General features: G+C 32.6%; 2 protein-coding genes across 2 annotated transcripts in view; one reads left to right on the top strand and one right to left on the bottom strand.

Moving 5' to 3' along the window:
* The window catches only part of LOC114330455 (angiotensin-converting enzyme-like), a 333944-nt gene that overhangs the window by 187718 nt on the left and 123735 nt on the right, over positions 1-22491 (top strand). The window lies entirely within an intron of this gene.
* On the bottom strand, positions 7546-22474 carry LOC126884931 (tetra-peptide repeat homeobox protein 1-like). The gene is made up of 2 exons (XM_050651288.1): positions 22321-22474; positions 7546-8756 (listed from the first exon to the last, which is right to left on the bottom strand). The coding sequence occupies exons 1-2, from the start codon at positions 22330-22332 to the stop codon at positions 7674-7676; spliced, it is 1095 nt and encodes a 364-aa protein (XP_050507245.1). The 5' UTR covers positions 22333-22474; the 3' UTR covers positions 7546-7673.

The following is a 22491-nucleotide window of genomic DNA, read 5'->3' as shown; positions in this document are numbered from 1 at the left end:
TCTATTTCTTCATATTATCACGTTACAATTTTTGTGATATTATACACGAGCGTGACACCCTCAAAAAAGCTCTTAGTTTTCGAGATACTGACCACAGAGGGATGAATGGCTAATTTTATTCATACTTTATATTTTCGAGGGTGCTGAAAACGAAAATGAAGTTTATTTTGAATTTTATGTGGGGGAACATTGTCAAAATCGCAATTTTAACCTAAAAATAAAAAAAAAAGAAATCACGTTTTCTTGCGTTTACCTCGCTACAACTCTGTTCCATTTTAATATTTTTTTCTAAAATTTTTACACTATATAGCTGTAACATTTCTGAAGACAAAGGTATCTGTCTCAAGTTTTTATTCTTATCATGATAAAGGTTATGAATTTTTCAAAGAAAAAGGTGCGGATTTGTGCATTGCAAAGTTTAATCGCAAAAGTTGTGTGACGAAGTTTAAAATTTAGCTTCTTAATCACGCTTATTTTAAAGTAAATAGCACAAAGGAGTTTTCTGGTAAGTTTTAGATCAAAAGGTTTTATAGAAAAAAAATAGTGCAAAAAAAATGCTTTTAATGCTAATCCCCAATATAACGCTTATTTTTTGAGGGACAGATAATCTAGGTCTAATTTCTCACATTTAATACTATCCTTGGATTATAAGCTTTCATTTGACACCTCATTTGTAATTTTACCTAGTATAACGACGGAGAAGTAAACATTATTATTTTATTATTCTTGTAGGTACATTTAACATTGATTGAAATTATGAAAAAAATATATAGAAAACAGCATGGCAACACTGTGACCCACAAACATAAAAATTCAGCCACATTCATCTGTGCGTTACATCCCAGGCAACCAAGTGACGTCATATAACGTTGAGAAAACGTCAGTTTTTGGTTGAATATAACACGTGCTTGAACATTACGTCATATAGACGTCTTTTGTAGGTGATTTTAAATACGTAAGATTAATGACGTTAAAATTACGTTTAAAAAACGTTTTAATTTCAGACAGCCTAAGTCTGACGTCACAAAATTGGGAGGAGCTTGCTTGTTTGTATTGACTCCAAACAATTTTGTTTAGGTATAGGTAACGCTAAATGTTCATAAGAAATTTCGCATTTATTGTTTACGCGGTTTGTGTCTTGTGTGATAAAATAATACTTTTCATTTATATAATTAGTTAAAGAAACGTGTAAATTAAGAGATTTTTATGCGTTTCTGCTCAGTGGGTTAGTTTAATGCAGTAATTCTTCTTGTCAACTATCTGAGGTTATGTTTATTTGTTTTTAATTAAGCGTTAAATGAAGATACTAAGACAGCGTTAAATTAAGATATTAAATATGCTGGATAATTTGTTAATCAATTATTTATTAGTTTCATATTTTTTGTTTTTTTTTGTTTCATATTTTTAGTTGTTTGAGTTTTGACACAGTAAGTAGGTATATATAACTAGTGAAAATTCTATAATGTGAGGGCTGGTAAAATCATGCAGAATCAATGTTGTTTCTAGTCTAGCGCACAACCGATCTTAAAAAAGTGGTAGCACTTATATCTTCGACACATGGGACGTAGGCCTATAGATTTCATGTTATGTAGCTACCTATTTTTTATACTATTTTGAAACATCTGAAAGAGGTCACTTTTTGAAAGTGTTAAAGACGTGATTTTACCGACGTGAAAAAAACGTAGATACGATTACGTTTTAAAATCGTCACAATTATGACGTCAAATCAATGAGACAAATACACGTGATTTTCAACGTCACTACTACGTCATAGAAACACGTCAATTGGTCATTTTTATGACGTGTTATCTACATTATAAAAACGTCGTTTGGTTGCCTGGGATAGGGTGCTTTAATATCTAAGATGTCCCATTTTTGTAGTACTTAGTATAAACTTAGTTTATGTTTAGTCGTTTTTTAATAAAAAATTTGTGGCTAGGTATTGGCTTACCAAGTCGGATGGCTCAGATTCGTTTCTGGTGCAGACACCAGAAATTCTTTCATTTCTAATTCAACTGAGACGCTACCGTGCTTCGGAGGACATGTAGAGATGCCCGTTCCAGCTACATAAGTAGCTGTTAGTACTAAAGTCTGTGCCAGAAGATTACATATATTCCTCTTGAATTAAAAGATGTAGAATAAGCCAATTTACCGCTGTGCGACCAGTTCGTCTAAAAAAATATAGAAACACAATCTTCACAATCTTTGCCAAATATTTTTTTTTTATTTTATTTAATAAAACTCCAACAGGAATCTTATGATTATTGCTATCTGATCATTATTATGATCAATAATAGTCTGGGCTGATTATCGGAGAATAGGCCATTTTTGGGAAAAGTTATTTACCAGCAATTTTATTGCTGAAATCGAATTATAAGATCCTATTTATTAATAATATAGGTATGCAAAGTCCTCAGATAGTGTGCTACTTTTTTTATAAACAAAATGGCGCACGAAAATCGTGTTTTTTTCAATTATTGCTCTATAACGCCGAAGATTTTAACTTTACAACAAAAACACCCAAATAAAAATTCACCGTGATTAAATTACGCATAGAGACGCGTTTTTTCCGATCTGCTTCGACGAAAATTTTCCTCGGAAAATGCGGGTTTTCCCAACAAAATCTTTAATTTTCAAATAAAGTTTTCGATAAGTAATTATCTACCAATAATTAAGTAATTTGGTGACTTAAAAGCCTTTTTCGTTTAGATTATAGTTCCAGAAGCTGATGAAAATTAAACGAATATTTTAGCAACAATTCAATTGTAAATTAATAAATTTACGGTCGCAATAATAACCAAAATAATTATGATACACTGATCAAGCTTTGAAATCTTATAAAGATGAGATGCCTATTTAATATTTTGTCGACAAAATATGATTTTTTTATTTTTTTGCATAATCTTTAAATGTTTAAAAAAAATAGTTATAAACAAATTAAAGTTTCTCAGAAAGTTTTTATTATATTATAATTTAAAAAAAATAGCTAAAATGGGCACTTTAAATATCTTTAAAATGAATGCTTTAAAACTTTTTTGCAACCATTTGTAAAAAAGTTATGAAACATCAAAATAATCATACGATTACTACTGTGTTTATACTTTTTTTTTTAATTCTTTCAAAGCGTAGAAGTGAGTTTAAAGTACAAGCTAATTATTTACAAAAAAATATCGATTATCAGTTTAATAGTTATGTTTTAATTAAAGATTATAAATATATTTTTTTGTAATTTACACGCGCGAAAGTAGAGTAACACAGTACTGTAGCTAACATTTTCACTCGGAGTGACGACCGGCCGCGTGATGTACACTTTTAATAAATAATGCATGCTGCGTGTCAGTGGCTTCGAGTGAACATTTTAGCTCCGACTCTGTATCAGGCCTACGTTTGCGCTAAAAATTACAAAAAAAAAGTGTTTTTAATCTTTGATTAAAATATAACCATTGCAGTAATTTTGGACATTCTTTGTGAGTAATTAGGTTGTACCATGGACTCACTTTTAAGCTTTGAAACAATTAAAACTAATTATAAACAACGGAGATTTCGTATATTTATTTTGCTGTTTCATAACTTTTTTGCAAATGGTTGGAAAATTTTTTAAAGCATTCATTTTTAAGACCTATGAAATACGCATTTTAAGTATTTTTTTAAATTAGAATATAATGAACAATTTCTGAGAAATGTTAATTTGTTTATAACAATTTTTTTTAAACGTTAAAAGATTATGCAAAAAAATGAAAAATTTATATTTTGTCGACAAAATATTAAATAATCATCACACCTTTATAATCTTTCTAAGTTTGATCAATGTCTCATGATTATTTTGGTTGTTATTGCGACTGTAAATTGTTAATTAACAATTGAATTGTTGCTAAAATATTCGTTTCGTTTTCACCGGCTTCTGAATTTATAATTTATAACAAGAAAGCTTTTCTTTCACCAAGCTATATAATTATTGATAAATAATTACTGGCCCAACGAATTTATTTGAAAATTCGAGATTTTGTTGGGAAAACCCACATTTTCCGAGGAAAATTTTCGTCGGAGCAAATCGGGAAAAACATGTCTCTATGCAGAATTAAATTGGGCTGAATTTTTATTTGAGTGTTTTTGGTGTAAAGTTAAAATCTTCGGAGTTATAGAGCAATAATTGAAAAAAATAAGATTTGTCGGCGCCATTTTGTTTATAAAAAAAGTAGCACACTATATGCGGACTTTGCATACCTATATTAATAATATGTCGGATCTTATAATTCGATTCCAGCAATAAAATTGCTGGTAAATAACCTTTCTTTGTACTTTACTAATTAGACCAGCGTATTATAACTATTTTTTATTCAAAATTTAAAGATTATGCAAAAAAAAGAAAAATTTATATTTTGTCGATAAAATATTAAACAAGCATCTCATATTTATAATCTTTATAAGTTTGATCAATGTATCATGATTATTTTGTTTATTATTGCGATCGTAATTTGTTAATTAACAATTGAATTGTTGCTAAAATATTCGTTTAATTTTCACCGGCTTCTGGAATTACAATCTATACCAAAAAATCTTTGATGTCACTAAGTTATGTAATTATTGATTAATAATTATTTACCTAAAACTTTATTTGAAAATTAGAGTTTTTGTTAGGAAAACCCGCATTTTCCGAGGAAAATTTGCGTCGGAGCAAATCGTGAAAAACATATCTCTATGCAGAATTTAATTGCGGTGAATTTTTATTAAGCTGTTTTGGTTGAAAAGTTAAAATCTTCGAAGTTATAGAGCAATAATTGAAAAAAATACGATTTGTCGGCGCCATTTTGTTTATAAAAAAAGTAGCACACTATCTGCGGACTTTGCATACCTATATTATTAATATATAGGATCTTATAATTCGATTCCAGTAATAAAATTGCTGGTAAATAACTTTTCCATGAATTTTGCTAATTAGCCCAGAGTATAAGCAAGTTAGTTCTATATACAAAATATTATAAAAAACTTATCTAAGGTCATATTCAACAATATTCCTTATGCTCTAATACATTACAGTACTACTAGCTATCGTGTACACTTTAGCCGCACTTTGCTCTGCTTTTTCACTTTCACGCACTTGAACTTATTGCACTAACTCGAACGGCTTCGTTCTCTTAAGTCTTCTCATCTGGTTGGAGTTGTCTAGGAGATTGATGGCCTCGAAATTCACATGGTTGGAGAGCCTTTGTTCATGACTCTCGGCAAACTTACTTACTGTCTGGATAACCGTATCCATCTGGAGGTCTCGATGAAGGTCTGATATCGTTGTATAATTTGGATGTTACTTTCTTTTGTACAGCCCCATAGCTGTATCCCATATGTCCATATCGGTTTAAGGACTTGCTTATACAATAACAATTTGTTATAAGTAGACAGAGTGGATTTTTTTCCCATCAACCAGTACATCTTTCTGAACTTGATTTCTAATTCTTCCTTTTTTTTCTTAATATGCGCTTTCCAACGTAGCTTGGAATCTAATGTCATACCCAAATATTTTGCCGTATTTGCATAAGGTATTTGGTTTCTATTTATACTAACTGGGATATGTTGTTCTCTTTTGTTAGTAAAATTGACATGAACAGATTTGTTTCATTTAATTTGATACGCCATCGCCTGGTCCAGATGTTAATTTGTTCAACAGAATTCTGTAGCATGGTTGCTGCTTCCTCGTGGTTTTGTCCGACTGCTAGAATGCATGTGTCGTCTGCAAATGTCGCAATTGTGTTAGGTTCTAATGATGGAATATCACTGGTATAGAGCAGGTATAGTACTGGCCCCAGGACACTTCCTTGTGGAACTCCAGCTTTAATTTCTCTTAATTCAGAATATGCTTCCTCATTTTTAACTCGAAAGTATCTGTCGGATATATATGATTCTAGTAGTTCAGAATATTGTTTTGGTAAGTAGCATCTCATTTTATGATATAATCCGTCATGCCACACTTTGTCAAAAGCCTGCGCTACATCGAGGAAAATTGCAGAACAGACTTTTCCTTCTTCTAAAGCTTTTTCTACTATATCTATTATTCTATGCACCTGATCTATCGTTGAGTGGTTTTCTCTAAACCCAAACTGATGATTAGGAATTAGATTTTTTTTCCTTTATAATCGGTTTTAGTCTCTTCAAGAGTAGTTTTTCATATAATTTAGACATGACAGGTAACAGTGAAATAGGCCTATATGAAGAAGCTTCTTGTGGAAGTTTTCCTGGTTTTAGTGTCATTATAATTTCTGTCACCTTCCATATCTTTGGTACGTACCTCAGCCTAAAGGAAGCATTTATAAGATTTGCTAATTTTATTATAGCTTTCCTTGGAAGTTGCTTTAACACTTCCCCAGTAATCAGATCAAATCCAGGAGCTTTCTTTGGATTTATATTTTTTTTTATTTCCAAATATACTTCTTTTGGAGTTACAGGGCTAATCTCCATTTCATCTTGATCAGGGCGCTCCCAGTTAATTATTTCTTGTTCTTCATTTGGTTGAAGAGTATTTTCTAGATGATCAGCAAACCTGTTGGCCTTTTGTATATTGCTTCTTGCCCAGCTACCATTAGTATTTCTAATTCGTTTTTAATTTTTTGAATTTCTCTTTTTAATTTTTGTGTGGCATTATTTAATCTAGTTTTATCAACTGGTGCTCTAGACTGATGCCACTTGCGTCTCAGTTTTCTTTTTTCGGTTATCATTTCTCTGATTTCTTTCGGGTAGTTATTTCCTTTTATTATTTCGACACTGTTCTTGCTGTTGTTCCAAGCAGCTTGTTGTACATTTTTATTGAGTAGTTCTACTTCTGCCTCTAGTTGATCAACGGTTCTTAATGGAACTGAGAGGTTAATCTTCTCTTCAAGGTCTATCTGGAAACTTTTCCAGTCAGTATTTTTGCTAACAATAACAGTGTCACTGAGTGTGAGAATAATTGGAGAATGGTCAGAGTTCATATCAAATGCCTCTTCTATCTCTATGTAACTTGTTGAAATATTTCGGACTACAAAGAAGTCGATAAGGTCTGGGATTTTATTTGTGTCAGTAGGCCAGTATGTCAAAGGCCAAATATGAAGCTATTTTGAAAGCTCATCTGTGATTATTCAAGTGCTACATGATTTTTAAAATCATCACGAAAAGTAATAGAAGTAATTTTTCGATTCAAAATCTTATGATTGTTAAACATATTGTTCAGAATATTAGCGTAATCCTCTTTAATTAGTTTATGCAGTATTACAACTATGTCGAGTTTCTGGCAGAATATGTCGTCCAAACGGCAATTTCATTACCGTAAGTTCGTTTTAGCAACACTATAGCTATTTTTTCTCATAATTCCATAATCCCATAATGACAAGAGATCTTTTTCTCATAATTCCTTTATACTTTGTTACAATGATTAGATTTAATCATTTTTTCTTCACCAATTTTTAATTAAAGTATACTTATTTCTTTCCATTATTCCTGATGACATTACCATAATCTGGCTCATTTTTGTATTCTCCGATATCTTTAAAACCATTATCTCCATAATAACACTCATAGTTTATAAAAAATATAACAGCTTTTATTGAGAAACAGGTAACATAAAAGGGAAAAATATAAATAGCTTTACAAGATTGATAGATACTCTAAAAAAGGTAAACACACATAGTGCGAATTACTACAAAAACTTATTTGTGACCATACTCGTATCCACCATCGTAGATATCGTCATAGCCAGCGTGGCTATAGCCGTGGTGGGTCTCTACTGGTACTGCGATTGGTACTTTGACTGGGTATGGTACTGGTCTCTCAACAGGTACTGCTACAGGTCTCTCAACAGCGTAAGGTACGGGCCTGTCGACTGGGATTTTCACTGCGTATGGTACAGGTCTCTCGACGGGTACTGGTACTGGTCGTTCTACTGGGTATGGTGCTGGATAAGGTACTTTAACTGGTACTGGGTATGGTTTTTCTACTGGTACGGGGTATGGTCTGTCGACATGTACTTTAACTGGGTAGGGTACTGGTTTTTCAACTGGAACTGGGATGTTCTTAATAACATGTACTGGGTAGGGTTGTGGTACGTGGACGGGGTATGGTCTGTCGACTGGTACTTTAACGGGTACTGGTACTTGCTTAATAACTGGGTAAGGTTGAGGTACATGGACTGGTACTTTGACTGGGTATGGGACAGGTTTTTCGACTGGGTAGGGTTGAGGAACTGGTACTTTGACTGGTACTGGGATGTGTTTTTCAACTGGGTAAGGTTGAGGAACGAGTACTTTGACTGGGTATGGTCTGTCGACTGGTACTTTAACGGGAACGTGGACAATTTTTTCAACGGGGTAGGGTTGAGGAACTGGAACTGGTACTTTAACATGTACTTTAACTGGGTAGGCTACTGGTTTCTCTACTGGGTATGGTTGTGGTACAAGAACCTTTACTGGGTAAGGTACGTGTTTGGTAACTGGGTAAGGGATGTGTCTCTCTACTGGGTATGGTACTGGTACTCCTTTAACCAAAGTAATGGTCTTCTCAATAGAAGTAGTGTGTCCTAAGTCTAGGTGGCCTAATCCTAGTGTGTAACCACCGTCAATACCGTATCCACCTTGTCCTAAGTGGTAACCATTATCAAAATCTCCACCATATCCGTATCCTAAGCTGAGGAGGCCACGTTTCTTCTGTTTCTTGTCATCGGCTTCTGCGCTTTTCTTCTCCTTGGCCTCGGCGTTTATCGCCACTGCTACAAGGACTAAGAACCAGAGCGTTATCTAAAAATAAACAAATATTTTAATTGTTAAAAAATAAATAACGTCAAATGTTTAGATGAGGATATCTTAACCTTAAAAATGAGTTAGGTACATGACAGTACTACGATACTAAACCATTTCATGGACTATTAAAAAGCTTTTGCTTTTGTTAAAAACCAGATAAAATTAAAAATTGTAGTTTGATTAATAGCAATCGTAAAACCACCTCAGAACAGTAATAGTTGAAAGTTAAAAAGTGTTGTCTTAAAAAATGTATTGAAGTATAACCCTATCATATCGATATAAGTGTGGGGTTAGAAAAAGACGTATATTGTCTCCATTGTTATATAATTTTAATTCCTTTTAAACGTATAACGAAGATTTGGTTAAATTAAATAAATATGTATCTAATAATAGTGAAACATTAATTACAAAGACTACTAGAAGAAGGAGCAGTACTATTTTGATAGCCAGAAGAGATTTGGGAAATTTAAATGTCAAAAAAGTGAAATATACCTAATGAATTAATTTAATAGTCATATTTAAACGAATTATGTTTTGTATAGAGAAATAGCCTTGAACAAAAACATTGTGTTTCAAAAATCTGGGAAACTGTTTTATTCACAAATATTTTTCATACTGCTGGGTGGGAAAATACACTGCGGTGCAAAAAATCGATCTACTAAAAATTTGGTCATTTTTGATGTTTTGAATTTCCTAAACCTGTTGTCCGATTTAAGTAATTTTTACCGCGTTATAGCCTTATCCATTGACAATATCAATTTAATAATATTGTTGCTAGACAGTGAAACTGTCATTGTATACCGGGTGTACGAATCAAACTGTGTTTTTGAAGATATTCTTCTTTAGCGGCGAATCGATTGAGGGTAAAATTGTACATGAACCACGCGCCTGCGCACACTGACAGTATGTAGTTCTGACAGTATATAGTTCATTGCTAATCTTTCAAGATAGGTATGTATGTATCTGTAAGTAACCGTGCAAATAAGTCATTAAAAGAATATATTAGTGGTTTTAGGAAATGCATTATTTATTATATTTCTTGTGTATTTGGATTTGTGTTTCCCTGTAGTAAAATAATAAAATATGTAGGCATAACATTTTTACAGTTTGTCATCGTGTTGTGTAATTATATCCGAAACTTACGTGTCAATTCAAGTGGCTCGATGGCGTAGTTGGCAGAGCGGTGGGACAGAGAACGGAAGCACACGGAAGGTCGCGGGTTCTAATCCTGGACGAATCATACTTTTTTTATTTTTCGTTATTTTAATAAAAAATTTTTGAAAGTGGTAGATAAGAAAGTTAGTTTAATTTTTAAATAAAATACAAATAACCTGTTAAGTATATTTACTTCGTTTAAATTACCTATATAATAGAAGAATATCTCCTTACGTGCGTACAAAGTACACACACATTCTTTTTTCTCAAAGTTCGCATCATCCTGTGAACTATTATAGCATTTATAAAATACTGAAATTAAAACCCAACTATAGCCTCAGGTTTTCTTAACATTTTGTCTTTCGATTCATTCGCTTATGTTGAATAATAAAAAAGTTAGGTATTTTAACAACTGGCCATGTTCGTCATCAGTACAGGGTGTTTCTAAATACGTGCGACAAACTTTAAGGGGTAATTTTACATGAGAAAATAATGACAATTTGCTTTATAATCATATGTCTGCAAACGCTTCGTTTCCGAGATACGGGATGTTCAATTTTTTTTACAAGCTGACGATTTATTTATTGTTTTAAAACCAGTTGAGATATGCAGATCAAATTCGGTGGGTTTTAAAACGTAGTTATTGCACATTTTTTGACATACAAATAAGAATTTTATATTCACCATTGGAGTGCGTACGGGTAATATTATCGCTCATAATGCCCGTTCGCGCGCCACTGGTGAATATTAAATTCTTAGTTGTATGTCAAAGAATGTGCAATAACTACGTCTTAAAACCCACCAAATTTTATTTGCACATCTCAACTGGTTTTAGAGTAATAAGTAAATCATCAGTTTGTAAAAAAAATTAAACATCCCGTATTTCGGAAACGAAGCGTTTGCGGACATATGATTATAAAGCAAATTTTCATTATTTTCTCATGTACAATAACCCCTTAAAGTTTTGCGCAAATATTTTAGAAACACACTCTACTGATGACGAACATGGCCAGTTGTTAAAGTACCTAACTCTTTTATTATCCAACATAAGCAAATGAATCGAAAAACAAAATTTTAAGAAAACCTAAGGCTATAGTTGGGTTTTAATTTCAGTATTTTATAAATGCCAGAATAATCCACAGGGTGATGCGAACTTTGAGAAAAAAACACAGTTTTATTCGTACACCAGGTATATAATGATAGTTTGACTGGCTAGCAACAATATTATTACAGGGACATTGTCAATGAATAAGGCTATAACGTGGTAAAAAATCACTTAAATCGGACAACAGGTTTAGGAAATTCGAAACATCAAAAATGGCCAAATTTTTAGTAAATCGATTTTTTTGCACTGCAGTGTAGTTATAATATTCAAAAATGAATTTAAAGGAGACATTAATGACAAACTGGCACAACTATGTTTTTTGTATGTTGTATTAAAATAAATCTAATGATTAAAATAAATAATAATATACAATCCAGGAAGTTGAATGCGGGCCTTGTCTTCTAACGATTCTATTACATGACTAAATTTATTTTGATTGCAAATGTAAATATTATCATTGCCTTTATATAACACTTGTTATTGATATTTGTGTTATAAAACTAGCAGCATCTTATGGGCGAACTTTAAGAAAATAATCATGGAAAATACACAGGAAAAGAATATTAGAAATCTGTTAAAAATATACAGGCAGAAATGGTGTGAAATATTTTTTAAAAGATATGTACTTGTAGAATAAATAAAATGTGAAATAATAGGGATCAGTCAAAAGACCAAAATAGGAGTAAAAATTAAATTAATAAAAGAAACAGAAGAAAAACTATTAATGCTAAAATTATAGGATGATGCGTCTATTCTCTAGTTCACATTATCTATCAATTACAAAAATTTGTAAGTGTTGACGCCTGTAATTTGGCCAGTGTAAGAATAAAAAAAATAGATATCATAGACGAATTACTCTTGATTTGTTTCCTTGAACTAGGTACTTCTTTCATTATTGAGGAAGTCAAAACTATATGTACAAGAAGTGGCAAAGGAGTACCTACTGGCATCCCAGGCAACCAAGTGACGTCAACACCGTCGAGGAAACCTCAGTTTTTGGTTGAAATACACACGTGTTTGAACATTACGTCATATAGACGTCTTTTGTAGGTGATTTTAAATACGTAAGATTAATTACGTTAAAATACGTTTAAAAAAACGTTTTCTTCAGACAGCCTAAGCCTGACGTCACAAAATTGGGAGGAGCTTATTGACTTTAACTCCAAACGATTTTGTTTATAACGTTAAAAATGGTCATAAGACATTTTTCATTTATTGTTTACGTGCTTTGTTTGGTAAAATAAGTTGAATTATTTAGTTGAAGAAACGTGTTAATTAAGAGATTTTTATTCGTTTTGCTCAGATGAGTTAGTTTAATATAGTAATTCTTCTTGCAAACTTTTGAGGTTATGTTTTTGGTGTTTATTTTCTGTTAATGAACTAATTATGTGTTACCGAGTATAATTAAATTAACTTTTAGCCTTCTAAGATTGTTTTAGCCATCTACAACATTTAACTATGAGATGATGAAGAAAAATGATGCTCATGTACTGTATACAGGTATTCCCAACAATGAGTTGTTCATGATTCTTTTTGATTTAATGTACAGCGTTAAAGTAAGATATTATGCTGGATAATTGGTTAATAAATTATGTATTTAATAGTTTATATGTTGTTTCAGTTTTGATACAGTAAGTATATATTGTAATTCTATGCATTTTAAAGAGTCTTCCATTTGGTTTTACTTTTAGCGTATGGGCGAAATTTATAACAGTTACATGGAAAAATTACAATACTAACAATGCCCATACAAATATAATTATTGCGTATTTTTAAAACTATAAAATGAAAAATAAATCTAAAAAAACGACTTAAAAACTACGTTGTTAATATCACGTATTTAAAACGTGATAAAAATGACGTCTATTATGGTGGGACAAATTCACGAGACTTTCGACGTCGAAAAAACGTTATAAACTGACGTGGTTTGGTGATAATTATGACGTCTTTTCAAGGTTTTGTAAACGTTATTTGGTTGCCTGGGATGTATCCTCATTCAAATAGCTAACCTAAAAAAAGAAAGAATACTTGAAAGAAGATGTACCCATACAAGGCTCTGGTTTACAGTGATGGCTTAAACATTGAAGGGTGTAGGAGCCAGTACAGAAAGGGCAAAGCAAGGTATGCATTTCCCGGTAAGTCTGTCTAAGGATGTGATAATTTCCCGTGCGGAATTAACGGCAATCCATCACTGCGTGGAAGAAATAGAAAGCCAGAAAAGAACATATGCTCAAATTGCTATCTTCAGGGATAGTCAGGCAGCGCCTAAGGCACCCAATTCTGTAGAGGTCAATTCTAAGCTAGTACAGGATTTTGTGGGTATCCTTAATCAATTAGGAGAACGTAGCAAGTTTACAGTGGCCTGAGTACCTGCTGACGCATGAGAGTGGCCATAAGAGCAATGAAGAAGTAGGTATATGAAACAATGCTCATCAATGCCATTGGGTGGACCGAAACCCTTCAGCGTTGTTGCAATGACAGTAACAAGAACAGCTACAAGAAAGAAGAAAGTGGGTAGCTAACAGATCTCTCGAATAATGTAGGCGTATTCATCAGGAGAAAGACAGGTGAAACAGTTCATTGCAGAACATTGGCCATAATTTAAGGCGGACCTAATAGACAACGAGGTAAAACAGTCAAAACCATAGTATGTCTGCTAAAAGGACACTGTAAGCTGATGGGCTTGGCAAATGATGACCGTAGATTCTGTCACCTAGAAGAAGACACAGCAGAGAAAATTTTATGTAAGTGTGACAAACTGTCAAATGTGCGGTACTTTGCATTGGGCAAAAAAAAGCCACCAACAAGGAGTTACGTGGAAGGTTTAGTCTCGAAGTTATTAGACCATTTAAAAAGGGTCATGCTAGAAGGCCACAATAGATGTGAAAATGTCGCAATGGAATATGCCAAAAGCTACCTCATTTAATCTACCTATCGTACTACTAAAAGGATGTCAAAAAACCAATTGAATTAACGGATACAGTAACAGAAATAACTACAAGACTTAGAGATATGTAATCAAAATTTATTTTTTAAGGGAATTATTATTTATACGACAATAGGAGTATTCATATACAGGGTGTCCAGAAACTCTACCAACAAATGAATACAGGAAATTTCTCAGATAATTTTAAGACAATTTAACCCAATTCACCTAGTTCAAAAATGCTTTCTAGGGGAGCTAGAGCTCTTTGAAGATGGCGTTTTCTAATTAGTTTTTCTTAAATACCTCCAGAACGCTTTTAGTTAGAAAAACGAAAATTGATACACATATTTATCTTCTAGAGATAAATCGACTACATTTATTTTGAATTTCTAGTACCGGTCATAGGCGTCCGTTTTGGGTAGAGCAACAGTTATTTTATGGCATAACTTTTTTGTCTTTAAAATTTAGGCATTTTTGACTCTGGATTATTCAATTATAAGGTATTTTAGTACTAAAAGGTACTTTTGCTTTAAATCGGTAGAATACACCGTTTTCTAGAAAAATCGATTTGAAAATTTTTCGTTTTGGAAATTTGAAAAAAATTGAAAAAATTTTCAAAAAAATCGGTGTATTTTACCAACTTAAAGCAAGAGTAACTTTTTGTACTAGAATACCTCTTAATTTGATAATATAGTGTCAAAAATGCTTAAAAATTAAAGACAAAAATTATGCGATAAAATAACCGTTCACCTACCCAAAACTGGCGCATATGACCGGTACAAGAAATTCGCAATTAATGAAATCAATTCATATCTGGAATATAAATAAACGTGCCAGTTTTCGTTTTTATAAATAGTTTTTTTTTATTTTTCTTTTAAATTCAAAGAACGAAAAATATTCAAATTGGTTTTTCTAGAAAACGGTGTATCGTATCGACTTGAAGCAAAAGTACCTTTTAGTACTAGACTACTTCACACTTTAATAATCCAGAGTCAAAAATGCCCCAAATTTAAAGACAAAAAAGTTATGCCATAAAATATCCGTTGCCCTACCCAAAACGGACGCCTATGACCGGTACTAGAAATTCAAAATAAATGTAGTCGATTTATCTCTAGAAGATAAATAGGAGTATCAATTGTCGTTTTTCTAAATGGAAGCGTTTTGGAGGTATTTAAGAAAAACTAATTACAAGAAGCCATCTTCAAAGAGCTCTAGCTCCCTTAGGAAGCATTTTCGGACTAAGTGAATTGGGTTAAATTGTCTTAAAATTATCTAAGGAATCTACTGTCTTCGTTTGGTGGTAGAGTTTCTGGACGCCCTGTATAGTCATAGTTAGAAAAATTCACAAAATTAAATACCTGGGAGCTGTCATACCGGACCAAATAAATCGAGAGACAAAAATAAAACGCGTAATAGCAATGACTAAATCTACTTTTATGAAAATGAAGACTTTTCTTTGCAATAATCATCTCCATTTAAAACTAAGACAAAGAATAATTAAGTGCTGTCTTTGATCTGTAATCTTGCATGGTGCAAAAATATGGACAATAAAAGTATAAATCGTGAACAGAATTGAAGCATTGGAGATGTGCATCATAGATGGATGTTGAAGATACCTTGGGCACCAAGAAAAACTCATGAGGAAGTACTAAGAAAGGTCAACAAAGATAAAGAACTGCTAAGGACTGTTCAACGTCGGAAAATGTATGGTCTGGGACATATAGAATACCACAACTTACCGTTAAGGGCATAATAGAGGGCTGTAAGAGTGTAGGAAGAAAACAAGTTTCTTGCTTAAAAAACAATGGTCTCAGATATCAAATGCAGAACAATTATTTTATGTTACAGAAGGCCGAGACTGCTTCGCAATGTTGCCCCCCCCCCCCCCCCAATTGAAAGATTGGAAATGTGGATTCATAGAGGGATATTGAAGATACCTTGGGCATAAAAAAAACTAATGAAGAAGTACGACCAAGGGTCAAGAAAGATAGAGAACTGCTAAGGACTGTTAAACGTCGGACAATGTATGGTCTGGAACATATGGAATACTACAACTTACCGTGAAGGGCAAAATAGAGGGCTGTAAAAGTGTAGGAAGAAAACAAGTTTCTTGCTTAAAAAAACATTCGTGAATGGACTCAGATATCAAATGCAGAACAATTATTTCATGTCGCAGAAGACCGAGAAAGCTTCGCAATGTTGATCACCATATGAGCCCTTTCCCCCAATAGAAGAATTGGAAATGTGGATTCATAGAGGGATGTTGAAGATACCTTGGGCATAAAACAAACTAATGAAGAAGTACGACCAAGGGTCAAGAAAGAAAGAGAACTGCTAAGGACTGTTAAACGTCGGAAAATGTATGGTCTGGAACATATGGAATACTACAACTTACCGTGAAGGGCAAAATAGAGGGCTGTAAAAGTGTAGAAAGAAAACAAGTTTCTTGCTTAAAAAACATTCGTGAATGGACTCAGATATCAAATACAGAACAATTATTTCATGTCGCAGAAGACCGAGAAAGCTTCGCAATGTTGATCACCATATGAGCCCTTTCCCCCAATAGAAGCATTGGAAATGTGGATTCATAGAGGGATGTTGAAGATACCTTGGGTATCAAGAAAAACTAATGAGGAAGTACGACCAAGGGTCAACAATGAACAGAGTACTGCTAAGGACTGTTAAACACCGGAAAATGTATGGTCTGGGTCACATAGAATACTACAACTTATTGTTAAGGGCAAATTATAGAGCCGTAAAAATGTAGGAAGAAAACAAGTTTCTTGGTTAAAAAAGATTCGTGAATGGACTCAGATATCAAATACAGGAGAATTATTTCATATTGCAGAAGAAAAAGAAACCTTAGCAATGTTGATCACCGTATGTCGGATATGTCGGATAATTCTGATATGGCACGTGAAGAAACAGGAAAAAGGTCATTGCCAGGTAACCGTGACAGAAACGTGAAGAAGATGACAATAAGGATGTAGACAGAATGATGACTGTTTGACTGATTATTTTAATTCAATTCAATTCAATTCAATTCAATTCAATTCAATTCAATTCAATTCAATTCAATTCAATTCAATTCAATTCAATTCAAGAGAATCGATTCAAGAGAATAAATTGTGGCATATCGCTGTTTATTCTAAGCCTAATTTCATTGTATATTGAAGAAAGTAAAATTTTGGCCAATAATAAACACAGCGATAATAAGTGTCGCATAAAAATTACTAGTCATCCATCTAATGTATTTACTAATATCCTTTTGATTGCATTTTTTGCTACGATACGCACAAAAACCGCTTTCATAACACCTTATTAGTACTCACACGCGGCAAATGGGTCAGATTCTATAATAATAACTAATAATTAAATCATTACTTGTGAGAGCTTGCATAAACTTACATAAGGTATGTGTGAGTGTGTCATTTGTTACATTTTTTCTTCAAATTTTGTAGTACAAGGTCGAGTGATGGCTTTCAATGCAATTAGAAATGGAAAGCGGTTAATATGGTAGTATTTTTATGGTCAATTGAAGTTTGGAATGAAGAATTTGATGGCTAATGATGGTGTTCATCGTGAATGGTACTTTGTGTGCAAATTAGATTGAAAAAATTGAAATTCAAACGAAAACTGGACAATTCATGAAATACAATGATTAAAAATCGACGCAATCGAAATGAAACATTTGAGAAAAATGTACGGGAAAACAAAATAGGGAGGACAATAAAAGAATTTATTGGACCAATAACAAAGCAGAGACATATTACTGAGTACATTAAATAGAAAAAATTGGTCTGGTTCGGACATATTAATAGATTGAAACCAGAAATAAGTACAATGCAAATATAAGAAATACTCAGCAAATAATACAGCAAAGACCCTAGCAACTAACGTACCATCACCTTGCTGAGGACAACCCTTAAAATCTTAACAAAAATACTTGCCAATAAAATAAATGAAGAATACACAATTAGTGAAGAACAACAAGGTTTTCGGAAAAATAGGTCCACAATAGACGCCATATTCATAGCCAGACAAATTGCTGAGAAAGCACTAGAATATAATACACCTGCATTTATGTGCTTTATAGATCTGACTAAGGCCTTTGATTGTGTGAGATTGGAAGATGTGCTAAGATTGCTAAAGGAGAAAAATCAGCCCAACAAGATGATAAGGATAATTAAAAACATTAATACGAAGAACAAAACCAGAATAAAAGTCGAGAATGAACTAACATCTGAAGTAGAAATCAACTCGGGAATCAGACAAGGGGATAGCTTGAGCCCATTGCTTTTTAATTTAGTCATGGACAAAATCACACAAAACATTAAAGGTACTGGAAAAGGATATAATATGGCGGAAAAACAAATAAAAATCCTCTGTTATGCTGACGACACAATCTTAATCTATGATAACGAGGATAACCTACAGCGAATGGCACAAACTTTCAATACAGTGGCGAAGAACTACAACATGAAAATATCAACAGTCAAGACAAAATCCCTGGTAGTGTCAAGGGAACCCATAAGATGCAAATTAGTAATTAACAACAAACTAATTGAACAAGTCTCGAGATTCCAATATCTGGGAATCGAAATATGTAGTTATGGAGATGTTAAGGAGAGCGTCCGAAAGCAAGCAAATAAAGCCAATTACGTGTCAGGACGTCTGAGGGATGTCACATGGAGAAACAAAGATATGAGGCTGGAAGGGAAAGTACGCATATACATACAAATTATGTGTAAGACCGATCATGACGTACGCGATAAAAACAAGATGTGACACTGCAGAAACCAAGAGGATACTGAGAACATCAGAAATGAGAACGTTGAGGTCAATAACTGGGAAAACACTGAGAGACAGAATACCGAACGACAGAATAAGAGATATCTGTAACATACAAGATATAGTACGGTGGGGAAGACAGAGACGACGAGAGTGGAATCAGCATGTGACGAGAATGGATAGCGAGAGAATAGCCCGTATAGCCAGGGATTCGAAGGCAACAGGTAAGAGATCAGTAGGAACTCCCTTTAAAAGGTGGCGAGATAGCTGGCAGTCAACATCACAGCTACGAATACAAGCTCAAAATCTGTACGAAACAGGCCAAGAGGCCTATTATAAGAAGAAGAAGAAGAAGAAGCAAATATTAGAATAATTGAAAAGTATCAGAAAAAGGAGAACGGAAGACCCGGAAGGAAATGGATAGATTAGATCGAAGAAATAGGTAGGAATGAAGGAAAAGTATCGAAAAATAGAAATTCCTCGACAAAAAGGTAAAGGAAGAACCGGAATCCCAATGCGACCCCTGGGAGGTCAAAAGGATATGAGAGGAAGAAGAAAATTGAAGTTTGTACTAAAGGTTAGAGAGAAATAGTTAACATATATATTTATATGGTAGTCAGAAAAGTTTTTGACCGAAGAGGGCCGAAAGGACAACGAGCAAGAGGAAGACTGAGACTTAGATAACTTAGAGAATGATTTACTAAAATCTATTGGAATTAGAGCATGGAGAAGAGTTTTCAGAGACAGGGGCGGATGGAGGATTGTTCTGAAGAAGGCCTTGGCTCATAAAAAACTGTGACGACACTGATGATGATGATGATATTTATATGGTTCTGAAACTATTTTCTTGTAGCGTGTGTTACACTTTAGACAACTATACTATCGAGCGTTTGAATGTCTTCACATATCTGGGCACATCTAAATTAATGCACGTATTTCCAATGGGAATCGTGCATAATATGCTAATAAAAGGTTAATGCCATGGCTATCTGCATATCATTAATTAAACTTATGCTGGTGAAACCTGGGTAATGACAAAAAAAGATGAAGCTCAACTCAAGACATTGTTCAGAGACAAAAAGATCCAAAAAGACCAAAGAAAATATTACAATCGACGCCGATGAGAAGACGAAAAAAGTAACGCCCAAAACGAGATAGTTGTATGATGTTAAAGACGACATGAAAACTATGAATGTTAGACAATGCAGGAGAATGACACAAGAGAGTTTTGAATGGAAGAACATAGCGAGACAGGCAAAGACCCATCCAGGGTTATAATGCCAAAAGAAGAAGAAAAAGAACTGTGTTGCACTGAATATTTTACATTTTCGGAATAAACCATAATGATTGTAATTAAACCTCATATTTGTCAGGCTTCGACTTCAAAACGTCTTTGAAAACAATTTCTACGTTTATTCCAAAAAAAAATATAAAATATCCAAGGTACATTTATGTCAAAAATATTTTCGTACTAACCATCAAATTAAAGGAAAGTAATCGTGGCAACTAAAATACAAAAATAATGACTTAAGTAAAGTCTATAGGGTTTATTATTATGGATAAAGTTTTGGAAAGAAATTTGGAGATACAAGTACAGAAATTAATACAAAAGTCAAGTCGTCTTACGGAAAATGTTTCGAAACTTCTGCACAGTTATTTATACTTATTGTCATTCCACTCATTCATCAAAACAATTCAATTTTTCCAATATAACTTATAGTCCTTTCTTTATGTTTTATAACAGTAATAAGAAAGTTACAATATATATTTGGGACATGTAATGAGAGGACAGCGATGTAAAATCCTAAGATTGATAATACAGGGGAAGATAAAGGAAGGAAAGATAATGGAAAGAAGGAATTTGTCATGAAGGAATGGAAGAATAGAACTGTTTAAAGCAGAGGTAGATAGACTACAGATAGGGATGATAATATCCAACCTCCGATTTGGAGACAACACATACAGAAGAGGAACAACATTTTGTATATTGATCTTTACAACTTCCACTAGCATATTAGCAATTGGCTTTATATACATTAGTTTTATTATTTCTCTTTTATCCAACACATCACCCAGTGCTTTTATATCATCCATCGTCGAAAAAAAACTAAATCTGCTAAACTACATACTGGAAGAGGTTCAGAGAATTCCATGAAATTGAATTAGACAGAAGAAAGAAATAAAAATTTTAATTGGAGGACAATTAGAAGAATATTATGACTTAATTTATGCTTAAATATCACTGGCAGATATTATGTTTTTGATATACATTTATTTGTTTATGATACAAACTCATGAAATCGTCATAGAGAATATTCTACAGAATGTTTAAGTGAGAGTCTAAGTTTAGAGGTTTAAGCTATTTCTTTTTTTTTAGATTTTACTGATTTTTACAATTATTAAACAAATAGGTATATACAAATGATAAAAAAGATTTAGTGGTTTGGTATGATAATATTATAATGTATTTAAAAAAAGCATTAAAAAACTTTCATGCAATCAAAATAATATAAGAAATATTGTCCAGAAATTATAAACGCAAACACACATTCACACATGTTTTTAAATGTTTCTTCTGAAAAATAAAAAAACGAATAAAAAATTTCCCATAGGTTTTAAAAAATATTATATATTCAGCCTACTAATTTACCCGATTTAGTTCCTTCAGATTTTTCACCATTTTAAATAATAGAGGATGAAGAAGCTTTAATGAGTAATATCTACCCATTAAATATTAACTAACTGCTAGTGCCAAGAACATTTAAAACGAAGATATTAATAAGAAATAAAAGCAATATTTACATGAAGCAGTTCACGTGTTTAGAGTAATATAGGAGCAGTTGAAGAAAACTTTAAAATCGGATAATAAATCCTCATTTAGAAATTCAGCATAAGATGTTGTTTAGCCTTCAAGTTTACCAGATTTAATCCCATCTGATAATTATTTATTTAAGCAATAGACAAAAAATTATATAATGGAGGACTCGTTGGATCTGTGAAGCAATTTGACACAGCAAGATGATAATTATTACAATATTGTTGACATCAATATATTTGAAAATCCATCCTATATTGGTTTAAATAAATTTTTTTGTGGAATTTTTACGAGTTTTTGCAAATATTAAGAAATAATTATTTTTTATAATTATTAAAAACAGAAATTTAAAAAAATAATAAAAATGATACTTTTATCATTTTTATTATCATCATTTTATCATAAAAAATTATGTTTTTTAGAAATGAACCCACAATTAATATTAATTATTCAATATTTTTCAAATAATTTTTAAATTTAAATTTAGTTTTTTTTAATTTAATTAATAGGTTTTGAAAAAAAAACAATTGATAAAAATTAAATGACTTATTAACAAAACTACAAAATTATTGTAAAAATGTTTTTTATTAATCAATTGATATATTTTCCCCCTTTTAATTTAGATAAAAGTTTTAATTTATTTTTATATTAAACAAATTAGAACACCGCTATATCCGACCCCTATTCCCAATTCACAAACTATCACAGAAACAATCCTCAAAACGTCACTAGTACCACCACAAAATCACCAAAATCTTCACTGACTCACCAAAGGTTTCATTCTTAATTTTCCGGAAGTGATTTTCGTGCAAAAAGCAAAGCACTGGATCACATTCGCATTCGTCCTATGTTATTTATACCAACGTACCTGACTCCACTTCTTGAAGAGGTTGCTCCCCCTTCGCACTGTCACTGGTACCACTTGTAATAGGTACTTACA

Source organism: Diabrotica virgifera, chromosome 1, assembly GCF_917563875.1.
Source record: "Diabrotica virgifera virgifera chromosome 1, PGI_DIABVI_V3a".
Classification (NCBI taxonomy): Eukaryota; Metazoa; Arthropoda; class Insecta; order Coleoptera; family Chrysomelidae; genus Diabrotica; species Diabrotica virgifera.
This window is presented reverse-complemented; position numbering and strand designations above follow the sequence as displayed.